At 35.3% G+C, this 14379-nt stretch overlaps 1 protein-coding gene across 3 annotated transcripts in view; it reads left to right on the top strand.

Annotated features, from left to right (window-relative positions):
- The window catches only part of LOC136030961 (rho GTPase-activating protein 18-like), a 155355-nt gene that overhangs the window by 50956 nt on the left and 90020 nt on the right, over positions 1-14379 (top strand). For all 3 annotated transcript variants that reach the window (XM_065710105.1, XM_065710106.1, XM_065710104.1), the window contains exon 5: positions 989-1188. In XM_065710105.1, coding sequence (XP_065566177.1) covers positions 989-1188 — 200 coding nt within the window. The remainder of the gene's footprint in view (positions 1-988; positions 1189-14379) is intronic.

Genomic DNA, 14379 nt, shown 5'->3' with positions numbered 1-14379 from the left:
TTTGTGCGAAGAAATTGCACAGTTGACCCCCTCGCCCTCACAATTTGTCCGAATTATCAGTTTGCAATTTTTGCTGTTTTAATTCTTATCCACACCCGAAATAACATCCTCTCTACCTCCCATAATAATTTCCTGTGTAAGAGCCTTGCGTCCCCTTCAACTTTTCCTTTACTAAGTGGAGAATAATCATTGAAGATGATGAGTTTATTTTTAATTGTTGTATTTGTTTCAACTATATACGTTGCATGTGCAATATTAATTCAACGAAGGTTACTTTGTTTTCAAAGAGATATTGCAAGAATTTATGGCCTTTCGGCTAACCAATAATATTTATTTATCTCCTAAAAATCCATGGGTATCCAGTGTCCTAACAATTTCGTTTGAATAATAAACACATTTAACCAAAGCTAATAATGATGCAAATAGCTTTAGTCAAAGAGAAAGGTATATTGGCGGAACTAGCCCAAATGGGGAAAAAAATTAAAAGTACATATTAAAGTACAATTATCTTAAATTTGTCTACAGTTTTCACAACGAAGTCACAGGTTTCTACTATAAACCTTGCTACATCTTACATTTTACATATAATTCGTCAATTTGTTTTAGTTTCTTCCAATCTAAATATGCGGTTCTTGTAAATATTTTTTTGCATATTAAAAAGATTCTCTATTTATTTTGTCAGATATGTCTAACTTCAACAGCCGTTGTATTATGAAATACAGATTGGTTTCACAGGAATCTATGGGGGGGGGGTATTCTTCAAAATCTAGGGAAGGGGCAAATTTGTCGTTTTTTCAGTTTTTCTAATAGATTATGAAAAAAAAATATTTTTACAATGGAAATATCCCCGAAAAGACATTTAAAAATGAAAATATCCCCCAAAAAGGGCAATTTCAAAATTCGGGGGAATCTGGCAGGCAAAAGGTCCCCTTGTTTCTAACCAATTGATGCCATTGAATTGCTTTTATATTTTTTTTTATTTTTTTAGGCCCAACGGTAAAGATTCACCTCCAAGTTATGTCAAAATATTTCATGCACCAATATCCTCACCTTCCGATTCATGGAGAGAAAGGAGAAGAAAAGGCGTTTCCCCCCGGAATTTACCAGCTTTACTGAAGTCAAGAGCATGGGGCACCAGAACCATTTTTGATGCGCCGCCAGGAGGTGACGTTGCTTTAATCGATACTGGTAAGCCAAATTTGCTACAGCTGCCAAATTCAGAGAATAGGGGGATAAGACCTCCAGCCGGTTCGTAAAAAGTAAAACAAAAGTACCTGTTAAGAATAGTAAGTGCTAGATAAAACAAATATATAAACTTTCATGTTTTTAGAATCTTAAACAGATATATAAAAGAACGGCATTCTATATTACTCATACTACTAACAACTCACCACAGCACCAAGCCGCCTGGTGCCAATACAACTATACATGCTTCTCCTCCATCCTTATCTATTCAAAGCCTCCCTCTTTACAACCTCCCAAGAAGTTCCCATTTCCTTTAAATCTTTCTTTAGGACATTCTACCACCTCAGATAAGGACGACCTGCTTTCTGTTTAGCCCTAGACGGTTGGCCGATAAGGAAATTCTTCGGCAATCTGCCATCCTTCATCCACAGAACGTACCCTAGCCACCTCAACCTTTCTTTCTTTATGCTCTTTGAAAGCGGGATTGAACTAAATTTTTCGTACAGCCTACTGTTTGAAATACGGTCAGACAGCCGGGTTCCCAGAACAATCTGTGGCAATTTCTCTGGAAAACATCTAGTAAATCTTCATTCACTTTTCAGAGCGTCCATGCTTCAAAGTCCTATTTGACCTCTGTCATCACTGTACCTTCCAATATTCTAATCTTTGTTTGCAGACTTATCTCCCTATTCTTCCAAACTTTTTTTAACTGTTAAAAAACACCCTGAGCCTTGGATATTCTACTTTGAACATCTTCACTGCTCCCACCGTCTTTAATAATAATAGTACCAAGGTAAGTGAAGCTGTCCGCCTGATCAATCTTTTCGTTCCCCTACGTCACCTTTTAGTCTTCATATATTCCCAGCCTTAGTGATTTGGTTTTTTTTAACATTAATTTTCAAACCTATTCTAGCACCCTGAACTAGTAAAACATCTTAAAAGCTCATTCATTTTGCTCACACTTTCATCTAGGATGCTAAAATCATCAGCATGATCTAAATCCAGGAGGGTTTTCCCTCCCCATTCGATTCCGTGGTTTCTCATTGCCTTTCCGGTGCTTCTCAAGACAAAGTCCGTCAAAATGATCCATATAAAGGGGGATAGAGCGCAACCCTGCTTAACTCCTGATTTCATACAAAACCAGCTGCTAACCGCATTTTTTACCTTAACCGCAGCAGTAGTGTTCTAGTACTTAGCACTAACCACTTTAATGTATTTGTCTGGTATATGATATAAGGATAAGACCTTTGCTAAAGCTCTTCTATCAACAGAATCAAATGCTTGCTCATTATCTACAACACTGAGGACCAAAGGTGTTTGACAACTAAAGCACTTCTCAGTTATTAACCTAAGGTTAAAATATTGGTTGATACATCCTCTACCTTTTCTCAAACCGCACTGTTATTTCTCTTAAAACTTTGTCTATAAAATCTCTTAGTCTTAAAAGTATCATATTACTAAGTAATTTAGCTACCCACAGAGACCAGACTAATGCCTTGATAATTACCACACTCATTCTTATCACCTTTCTTATACAGTGGTTTCATTAAGGTTTTCCTAAAATCGTTAGGTACTTCGTATTTTTCAAAAATTATATTCATAATCTTCAGTTACTTATTTCTAACCTCAGAGCCAACATACTTAAGAAACTCATTTACTAAACTATCAGCACCTGGGGCCTTATTATTTTAGTACTATGGTCTTCAACATTGCTTGAATAATATAATATAAATATAAAGACAATAAATATAAAGAATAAAGGATATGCTAGCCTCCTACCCACCTCCTAAAGGACTTAATAAAATACTATGTGAAAAAATTATTCACCCACCCTTGTTTACCACAGGCCATATAAAGAATATGAATGTTTTAGAGACAGTGAGAATCGAAGGGAATAGACAAAAACACATAATCTATTTCGTCAGGGAAGGGGGCTAATTTGTCAATTAGCCCCACCAGACTAAACTGGCAAACTAGAGCTATGGAGAACTAAAACATGTTTTAATAAGTAGTCTTCCCACAAAAAAACCCACTTCCCCCCAAGTTTAGTTTAGTGATCCTGTTCTCTTCTACCGAGATCAGGTATGTTCAGACATGAATTAAAGGAAAACTTCCCCTAAGTAACCAAAAGAAGCAGCGGACACACCTAGCCTTGCTTCATAAATGGTCAATTGAAACCTAATAACCTCTTTTCTTAAATTCTCTAACGACAAAAACTATGGGACATCCCTCCTTCCCCCCTTTGAGAAGGCGCTTAGGTATGGACCTCCGGAAAGTGCAACTAGGAACCTTGTTTTAACTTTCCAACATATTTAGTTGAGAAAAAGACGTCCTGATCACAGGAATTTCAGCCCTGTTCTATCCCCCTTAAATTCAGTTTAAATAGTAATCCCCAAAAAGCAAAATTATTCCCAACTGATGGAAGGATCCTCAGCATAAGAAATAGATATATGAAAATGGTACCTCTGTTTATCTCGCCACAGAGAGAAAAACGTGTCACAATCACGCCACAAAGAGAAAGAGAGTTTTCTTTTGTATTAAACTGGCTCATGACCAAAATTTTCGTCATTTTTACTTCCTTAATATTTTGTGCAAAAAACCAATCAATTTTTACGTTCTTCTTTTTATAAGTTCACAGTTGACATTTCAATGCCAGGTAAATACAACAGCGGGTGAAAAGGGCGGGGCTTCCCTTTTGAGCATAGAGTTAAGGAATATACCTCAGTTCCAAAAAGGAAACATCAACTCAGCATACTTTTTAATAGGAAAGTATGAGACTTTGAACTCTCTTTTTTTTTAAATTGCTAATAACTGGAAATATGACACTAAAATAACGGTTAATACGTTACAAAAATCAATCAGTAGAGCTAAAGCACACTTTTTAACAGGAAAGAATAGAACACTGATCTCTCTTTTTCTCTATGGTAATAACGAAAACATCAAAAAAATAACGGGTAATACGCCACAAAAATAAAGTAATAGAGTTAAGCACACTTTTTAACAGAATAGTATAGGACAGTTATCTTTCGTTTCTCTCCGGCAATAAGGGGTAACACGTCACAAAAATAACGCGTAATACGCCGCAAAAATAAACCAATAGAGTTAAAGCACACTTTTTAACAGAAAAGAAGTAATCTCACCTTTCTCCTTCGTAATCATAGCTGCTTATTTGGATTTTTACGGTCACATCTTACATTAAGATAAAAGGACTGTGTGTCAATTTCTTTTTGGGTATATACTCACATACACATTAGCATCTTCATGAGTCAATAAATCTTAAGTGTTCCTGAAAAGTTTTACGCAGTTTTTCAGTCATCAACCCGATGAAAAGACGTCATCCTTTTTTTGTGTGTCTTTTCAGCAACTTAATTTACAAGGAAAGTTCCTAAAGCTAACAAATTACATAACTTTCCTCAATCATGATATACAGTTTCGATATTATATAGACTAATTAAAATTTGTAGCAGAATTCGAATTCCAGATTGTAACATATTTCTAGATTAGTTCTTTCAAAAATTTCTTCTCGGCGAAAAAACTTCGAAAAAAATTCCGACGCAAAAATTCATCCTGATCCATTGCAACTAATTGACTATTTTCAATGATTGCGTTTATTCCTTACTATTATATCACTATATTCTAAAATTACGATGTTGATTTTTCACTGTTTCCCGTTATATTCCGAATGAAACTCCGCATTGAGTACCTATTCCAACTATAGTCAATAATAAAATAATGTCATAGTAATCCCCTTCCAATTTGTGGGTGATTTTCAATAAAGGGATGGATTTTTCACTATTTTCTCAGGTATTCCAACACAGGAGCGACATTTGATTAAATCTGCCATAAACAGCATCTTCAAATTTTGGACCCTTGCGTCAGTTTTTCACTTTTTGAGCTCGATATTCGAATGTAAGAATATTTTTACATGTTTTTTACATGTATGTTTTTACATGTTTTACATGTTTTTACATGTTTATACAAAAAACCTGTTTTTTTTGTTTACTGCAACACAAAACACGCTGCAACATTCTGTGCTACCTAGTAAAGAGCAAAGTTCAGCCTACAGTAACTAAAAATTAAAAAAAAAAAAACACTTAATAAAAAAAAATGTTATTTGAGAAAACATTACCATTTGAAGATGGTTCAGGATATTAACAATGATTTCTATAAGTTTAATTCATTGCAAAAACAAATGGAACTCAAAAGATAGTCTGAGAAACCCTTAAAAATGATGTCGGGTCGACTGCACCACTGGAAATGCAGTTGTCAAAAACCACCCAACGAAAAATTTCCACCCTCTACCTTGGAAAACAAGGAAAATCTATTTTTTTCATGCGTTGCAGTGATGTGTCCTTTTTTTCTTGTTTTTCATCCTCACTGATAGTGGAGCACTGAAACATTATAGAGAGCTGTTTAAGGGTCCATTTGAAAGGCTATATCTACGTACTTTAGTAAGTAAAAAAAAATATTAAATATAAACTGCAGTTTTTGACAATTAATATCTCGCTATTTTGAATATTCCCCATATTTTAAACGCAAGAGCTTGGTATCTTGAGAAAAGTATGAATTAAAATTTGTGTAAAAATTATGTAAAGTGTGTACAATTACACTTTGCAATTAATATTTTACAATGCACTTTACGATACTTTAGTACTTATACTTTAAAATGTATGTGAAGGATGTAAAACAAAAGCTATGGTAAGTATATATATCATCATTCGATATCTTTCGTCTTTTTTTGAACCTTGGAATTCTTAGCAAGTCAAATAAATTCTTTAACTTAATCAAAGTCAATTTAATTATTTAATTTAATTTATTTTAATTGAACTCTGATTTAATTGGATTGAATTAAATCATTTAATTTAATTAAAGTTAGTTGAAGTACTTGTTTTCCTAATATTTATGACTAACTATAAATTTTAGTTTAAAGTTTGTTTCTACTGTGGCGTCTTTTGGGAAGGGGGTCCTGTTCCCCTCTAGATTTTAAAAATATTTTCTTTGCGAGCAATCTCTAATAATCCCTTTTTGGTATTATCATTGAAACAATTACAAGTTTACCCCATTTCTATATTGGAAAAGACATTTGCCACCCCCCCTAAATAAAATTGAATTGATGCCACTGTGTTAGTGTCTTTTTGACTGTTAGCTTAAGAAGCTTACGAACTGGTACTTTATGGTAGAAAAGCACGCTGGAAAGCATCAGGGAAGATCTTTGATTTCATAGTTGTTTTTAGAATACCCTGCAGCTAAATCTGTTTAGTTGGAACTGCTTAAATTTAAGAAGTAATTAATTTGTTTTTCACTAGATAGTTTTTTTCTAAACATGTTTTTTGAATTTTAGTTACTATGGGCTATGATTCGCTCATTACTAGGGTGCAGCTACCGTTGCAATCATGATTCTAGTGCTATTCATAGCTTAAGAAGCTGACGGGCGATATTGTACCACAGGGTTTAATTCTGGGCTCTGGTTTACAGGCCTGCAGCAAGGCAAATGAAATGTTTATGCGTAAGGTCAAAACTTGACAATGAGTTGGTGACAAGGTGAAGGTGCTAAATTTGGATGGCTAAACGTGGGCCAAAAAGACCTGAAGAAAGAGGGTATAACCTACAAAACTCAAAAAGCTCAATTACAATGAGACAATGGTTGCAGATCTGTTAGACTTTGGACTTATCCATTCTTGCCTTATTCTTTCAGCATCAAGATTATCGTAACTCGCACCTCTACTAGGATCAGAGCTTTGATAGTGTTCATTATTTGGTTTTCATCGACTCAACCCCTCTTTAGCGGTGTTTGGTTGCGTATGAACTGATCTTCATTCGCAGGCCAGGATTTACGCATATGCCCTATAGGGCCGGGCCTAGGGGGTGCAAAATGCCAAGGGGTGCAAAAAAACACTGAGCGATTTTTTTTCTTGACAAAACCTGGACTGATGTGATTTATCGTCAAAATGCCAGGTGCACTTTGCTGCTGCGCTGCCTATTCCCAGAAGAGTAATTTTAAAACACCACAGCAATTCCATAGACGCTTATAAACTATCATATATCTTCGAAGAATGGCAGCTGAGAAGTCAGTATCACATCTGGCTTGGATTACTTTTGGCTCTTCACTCATCAGTTGCCTTCTGTTCAGAGTTTCCACTATCCCAAAAATTTCGGGGATTTCGTCTCCCAAAAAAAATCCCTTGAGCCTAGGGGCACCAAAATGCTTGGGCCTAGGGGCATCGAAGATTTAAATCCGAGCCTGTTCGTACGTGCCAGTACTTCATGCTATTGACTGTGTGAACTAGGTGACTCTTCAAATACATTGCAAGTTCACTTTAAGCAGAAGAGTTTTGGGTTGTTATTTTTAGAGAAAGAAATACTCAAGGGTCGTTGCTAAGCTTTTTTTCTCAAATTTGATCTTTTCCTATGTTATGCACTGAAGTTTTGTTGGTGCAATTCAACAATATTATGCCGCCAGCCGACAAACGTCAAGGCACTCACTCGATTACCATCACTTGGCTGCAAAAGAAACAATTTCATTGTCGGCCAATTTCTCAGAACCTTGAAGTGGTTATCACAAGCAAGTCAAGTGGGACTTCCACGGCTAAACAAGGATATCTGACCATGCACTTGTTTAGCCATGTATGTATGTGAACGCCACTCTTATGCGCAGATGAAGAATATAGAGAGAAAAGAACCTTTCTGATCGGTAGAGTTTGGAATCCTAGACACAGTATTCTAGGCTCTAAAACTGAATACTTAACTGTAAATTATTGCAGTCAGTAATCAAATTTTGCATATGATTGGAAACTTTCAGGTTTTTGATGTCTGGGCAGACATGCGCAAGTATAAAAAGATGCATCTGCGCGTTAAGGCCGTGATTAAGTAAACTGATGGAACTCGAAAATCCCATGTTAAACTGAAAATTTATATTTAAAAAGTACTCAAGTATTCATTGGCGGAAGATGCCGCTTTTAATATCAGGCCATAGCTTCTTGAAGATGCTACAAAATGTTTGAAAGGATTTTGCTCTATTTCCTCTAATTGCTTAGAAATCTTAGAAAATGTCTAGGTCTTTTTCACAAGTGTACTCGATAAAGGATATTGCTTTTGGAACAAAAGTGGTACTATCATGAGCAGAAGACAATAACCTGTAAGATGATTGGAACCATTTTTCGATTTATTTTCCTGTTTTCTAACAGTCCCCTAGAATATTTTCAGCTACTTAAAATATTTACAAGTCGGTTGCCAGAAAGAATCGTTTCAGATCGCCGATAATACCCCTCAGGGACCAAAATGACAATAATCAGCTGCTTGTTAATAGAGTGTGAAATTTTCATAAATTATTTCAATGCAATGAAGAAACCTAGAAATGAGAAATAATCAGGAACCTTCCGTAAAGTTGGGCACACAAAGCTGAAGCATGGAAGTTGGAAAGAATGGACTAGTCAACCTCAAACGAGGCCACGACTAATTTTACTAAGTACAATGTCAGCTTGAATGTGCTCAGCTAGATACTTGCTTTTTCATGATTTTTACCGAGAAAGACTTCTACATTGAAAAGATAGACTGCGATCCAGGCTTTTGGACCGATAAGATTTTTCCCAAGCTAAAAGGATTCTTCATGGATGCTTTGATCCCAGAGTTCCACGGGGGCTTCCAATACGAGAGCCGTACTTATAAGATTAATCGTCTAGTACCGGTAACAGGAAAATTCATTTTCCTTACATTCTATCCTTCTTTGTATTTACATACTTAATTGTATTGTCATTTGAAATAAAATACCTTTGTTTATATTGCTTGTCCTCCAATTTTATCAAACAGTTCGTGGTAACGAACTGTAGTAAAGAGCGACCCGGGTGAATAGTAACCAAAACTCTAAAAAATGGAATTTTGATACCATTAGCTACACCAAAAGAGTCGCATTTTAATGCTCATTTTAAATATATAAGATCCATCAAGTTTAGTCTTACCCATCAAAAGTTACGAGCCTGATAAAATGTGCTTTATTTTAGAAAATAGGGGGAAACAACCCCTAAACGTCATAGAACCCTACTGTAGAAGTTTCAAGCTCCTATCTACCAAAATGTGGAATTTTGTATTTTTTATCAGAAGGCAGATCACAGATGCGTGTTTATTTGTTTGTTTTTTTTAGTTTCTTTTTACAGGGGTGATCGAATCGACCCAGTGGCCCTAGAATGCTGCAAAAGGGCTCATTCTAACGGAAATGAAAAGTTCTAGTGCCCTTTTTAAGTTACCAAAAAAATCAGAGGGCACCTAGGCCCCCGTCCCACGCTAATTATTTTCCCAAAGTAACCGGATCAAAATTCTGAGATAGCCATTTTATTCAGCGTAGTCGAAAATCTTTATAACTATGTCTTTTGGGACGACTTACTCCCCCACAATCCCCCTGGGAGGGGCTACAAGTTACTAACACTAACCAATGCTTACATATAGTAATGATTATTGGGAAGCGTACAGACGTTTTCAGGAGCGTTTTCATTTGGTTGGGGGCAGGGGTTGAGAAGAGAGGGATATGTTGGGGGAACTTTTCATGGAGGAATTTGTCATGGGGAAGAAAATTTCCATGAAGGGAGCGCAGGATTTTCTAGCATTATTTTAAAAAAAAATGAAAAAATAAATATGACAAAGTTTTTTCAACTGAAAGTAAGAAGCAGCATTAAAACTTAAAAGGAACAGAAATTATTACACATATGAGGGGCTAACCTCCTCCTAATACCTCGCTCTTTGCGCTAAAGTATTTTTAGAAATTTCAACTATTTATTCTACGGCTTTTGTGATTCAGGGGTCATTTTTAAGAAATCGGGACAAAATTTAAGCTTTAGCGTGAAGAGTGAGGTACTGACGAGGGGGTGAACCCCCTCATATATGTAATAAAAATATGAGAATACAGAAGTTCCTTATATAAGCTAATTTGTAAGTTACGTATATCTTTAACTTATAAAATTTATTTTTACTAATAAAAAATTATAAGTTCTAGTTGCCTTTTTAGGTAACCAAATAATCGGAGGGTAACTAGACCTCCTTCCCCGCTCCTTTCTTTACTCAAAATCATTCGATAAAAATTAGGAGAAAGCCATTTAGCCAAAAAAAAAAAAAATATACAAATTTCGTTTTAATTATTCATCTGCGGAGAGCATAAATCAAAACATGCATTGATTAAAAAACGTTCAGAAATTAAATTAAATAAAAACAAGTGTTTTTTAACTTAAAGTAAGTAGTGACATTAAAACATGAAACGTACAGAAATTACTTCATATATGAAAGGGGCTGCTTCCTCATCAACGCCCCGCTCTTCACGCTAAAGTCTGACTCTTTCTCTTAACTCTATTTTTTAAAACAGTAAAAAACTTCAGCGTAAAGAGCGGGGCAATCACGAGGAAGCAGTCCCTTTCATATACCAAGTAATTTCTGTTCGTTTTAAGTTTTAATGTCACTCCTTACTTTCAGTCATTTTTTTTTTTAATTTGTAAGAAACCTTTGGTTTTCTAAGAATCCTCGAAGAAAGCTTTCAACTAAGTTCGGTGTTTAGTTTCGAATTAATCAACTGAGGTATTTTAAATAGCCTATCCCTAGGAAAAAAAGTGGAAAAACAATAAATTTTAAAATGCACTCTATGAATGCCGTCACAGTTGCATATACATGGGCATTTTGTACTTGAGAATGATAGTGCTCTTTTGCTCATTTTCTCTTCTCCCTTGGTCGGTAACCAAGCTTTGCAAGACGCAGCCAAACATATTACTATTTCTTGGCTGAAGCATCTCACCAAAGGAAGTGGTCTATCAAAACCTTTGACAAGAATTGATAATTGGTGCTATTTGAAGTTTTGACAACCAACGGTCTCTAGAGAATTGAGAGACAGAAGGCTACCCTAACTTCAATTTTGAAGCTCGATGTTTTCAAGTTCACTTAATCACGGCCTTAACGCCGTTTAAGAGAAACAACTATTCCCAAAAGTCACAAAGACCCCGCGAGAAGATTGATGATTAAAATTTGGCTTAGCCCTTCTTACTTTTTAGACCTAGGTATTTCCGAAGACTACACTTTCTTTCTATGACGAACAGATAAAAGTTCAATGGGGATAAATCCTTATTTTAGACCGTAAAAAAACAGTTACAAAATCTTTAGATATTTCGGTTACGTATACAGTGACCGACTTTAGCAGATAAACTGCTGAAGACCATGATAAGCTTTTTACACCATGAGGAAGACAAATATACGAAGGTTGAGGGCCCCTCTTCCCACAGAAAAATCATAGATTTTCCTGAATTTTAGGCCATTGATTACTCATATTACCATATGAAATTTGTCTTTGTATAATTGCCCTCCCCTATCCCTCCCAAAATTTGTTTTTATTTTTGCCTCCCCCCAGAAAGAAATTCCTGCATTTGTGCCTGATGTGGACCCTTTTTTACACACCCATCCTCATTTTAGCTCTTTTTATACTTTCCGCCTAAAATATTAGCTTTTATGCTTATTATTTGTATTTCACTAGTCTCATCATGGTATATAATTGCAGGTACTATAAGAAACACTGAAATTAATCTGTGTGAAAAGAATGAAGTGTTCCTGTTTGTTTAACACGGAAGAGTGGTTAATTTGACAAGTGGCTTTTTAGAGGTTCACAAACTTAGCATAAGCCTATCGACCATGAACTTTATGTTTTGTATGCCCAACATTACGCATACAGTGTTTATCGAAGATAATTTTAAACAAATCAGCCTGAGTAAGGAAGGAGTAAACAAAAGTGAAAAAGGCTATAGGCAATTTATTAATTTGTTTGGACATTAGCTGGGTAGGGCTAGGTTTGATTTAAGAGATTGCTACTATATTTTTGTCCAAGGCCAAGTACTCAAGTACAATGATTGATTGACGACAGAGAAAAATATTGCGATAATTGTGGACGTTTTAGGTTCCAGATGTCTTAGTCCGTCCGCGATAAGAAAAATTATTATTGTGTTTAAAGTTAATCGACGAAAAATGGAAGAAGGTGAAGAATTGATAATAATCTAAGATACCGGTGTTTTTTTTTTTTTTTGCGAAACCACCTTTTTTGACGCTATGATGCAAATTTAATCCGATCAGTTAAAACATTATTTTTTCCTCGACATTAACGTTATTCGAGTAAAATCGGTTTCCATTCAGCCACTATAGGCTATTGCAAAGTAAAGACTGATGAATATTTGCATCTTAAAAACCCTAACTTTTCGGCGGATGCAACGCGTAGCAAAATTCTTAATGTATTTTGGCTGGACAAGCATTCAAATTTCTTGTTTAAGTGATTGGCAACAGTGACCTTATGCAACTAGGCATGTCAATGGGGAGGGGGGTAATTGCCTCCGCGAGATATTTACCTCCTTTTTAAATTTAGAAAAATATATTTTTGGGGATCTTCATAAAAAAGGCCTTTTTTTGTATTTTCATTGTAAGTTCCTCTTATGTTTTTGTTAATTGACGCCCCTGCTCGTAACTGATTTGCATTAACTTTTGTCTTTTCCGCTTTTTGTATTTATCCCCCACAGGACAAATGAAAAAAAATATAACTGAAAATCTGAAAAGTAAGCACCCATATAGTAAAGGGGAAGCATTATGTCAGCTGTTTGGTTGGCAAAGAGTGGGTCTATTTTTAGCCGTTATTGGCAGTGTAGGCCTATTTCGCAATTTTAGACAATGAACAGAGAAATAAAAACCGTCCAAAGAAATAACTAAATGATGGATTATCAGAATTAACTGAATTGATCAGAATTGATCATTAACTGAATAAATCAGATTTGATATTTGGTCCATAAACATGCTGTTACCGCAAATAAACATGGAAAATTTATCCAAAGTGGTGCCCTATCAGATACAGTAGAATTGTTAGTTCTTGGTTTTCTAGGTTAATACCTCGGAATCCGAAGGTATTTATTTATTTTGTTTTTGAGAGGATTATGCAGCATTAAGACACAATTTCATCTATTCTTTTTTATAGTCGCTAGGACTTTAACAAAAACCAACAAAACTTAAAACGCTTTTAGATTTCGAAAATAAGATAAGCTGTTCAAACTTATTCTCTCCTTATTTTGGAGCAAGACTTGTGGGAAAAAAAACATTCGTCAAACAAAATCTCTTTAAAGACTTAAATTGGAATTGTTTGCGAACACCTGGGACCCTAAATAATACTTGATGGGGGGGGGGTCGGTTTTTAACCTCCCCAGAGTGTCCAGACTTTAATTGTCTTTTTTACAATTTTTTCCATTGATCCGCCTCAATTTTGTTTTTATTAGCCCTCTCGCCTCGCGTTGATTTATACTTATTTTCTAGATTTTTACGAACTGGTATTGAACCTAAAATGCCGAGAACGTTAAATGACATAGAAAGCTTCCAGGGTATTTGAAATTTTGATAAATTGTCTAGCTACCTTCAAAACGTCCAATTGTGGGTTCCGTTTCAATGAACTATCTGTCATGGGAAAATGGAAGCTTGATATTTACACAAGTGTCAGTCTTTCGGAAACAAATCCTATTATTAATGCAACTATTCAAAATATTAAAAATATTCGTGGTTTTTCGTTTTTCCTTCTTGGAATTTCGGACGCCTGACTCCCAAATATTTATGTCTCCTATTTTAATGATTAAATCCATGCAGGTACGTGTTTCTTCAAGAGGTGAGTTTTTTTGGGGGGGGGGGGCATATGCACAAAAAAGAATTACATGGGAGATATTTAAAATCCCTACAAAATGAATCGCTATGACGAACAGTAATTCGAAGGCTTATTTTAAATGAGCGGAATAATTTGAGACCTCATTCACTTAGTTATAGTGTTATATTTATGTACAACAAATTTTAAGGTGCGTAGTAAGCCATTGAAACGTAATTTTCTCTGCCCCCCCCTCCACTGAAAAAATTAGCAATGGTTTGGTTCTGATCAAGAGCGTATAAAAAAGAGACATACAGTGCTTTTGTCATGAGTTGATATAGCAGGATTGATCAAATGGAAATTTATAGCCAAAGTCGTGCTTTGAAGATAGATGATTAAAAACAATATTTTAGCAATTTAGCAGACGTCATGAATCGATCGGAGTGAATTTAATATAATTTTTTTGTATATTTAATTAAAAACCTATTTTTGCTTGAATCACCTTTTGATTTCGGTTCGTCGATCCGCAGGCTACATGTTTAGATCTTTGTATCTACATGTTGTTTGTTTGG

This window comes from Artemia franciscana, chromosome 9 (genome assembly GCF_032884065.1).
Source record: "Artemia franciscana chromosome 9, ASM3288406v1, whole genome shotgun sequence".
NCBI classification, from domain to species: domain Eukaryota; kingdom Metazoa; phylum Arthropoda; class Branchiopoda; order Anostraca; family Artemiidae; genus Artemia; species Artemia franciscana.
The sequence above is the reverse complement of the archived record's forward strand: the minus strand, read 5'-3'. Positions and strand labels throughout refer to the sequence as shown.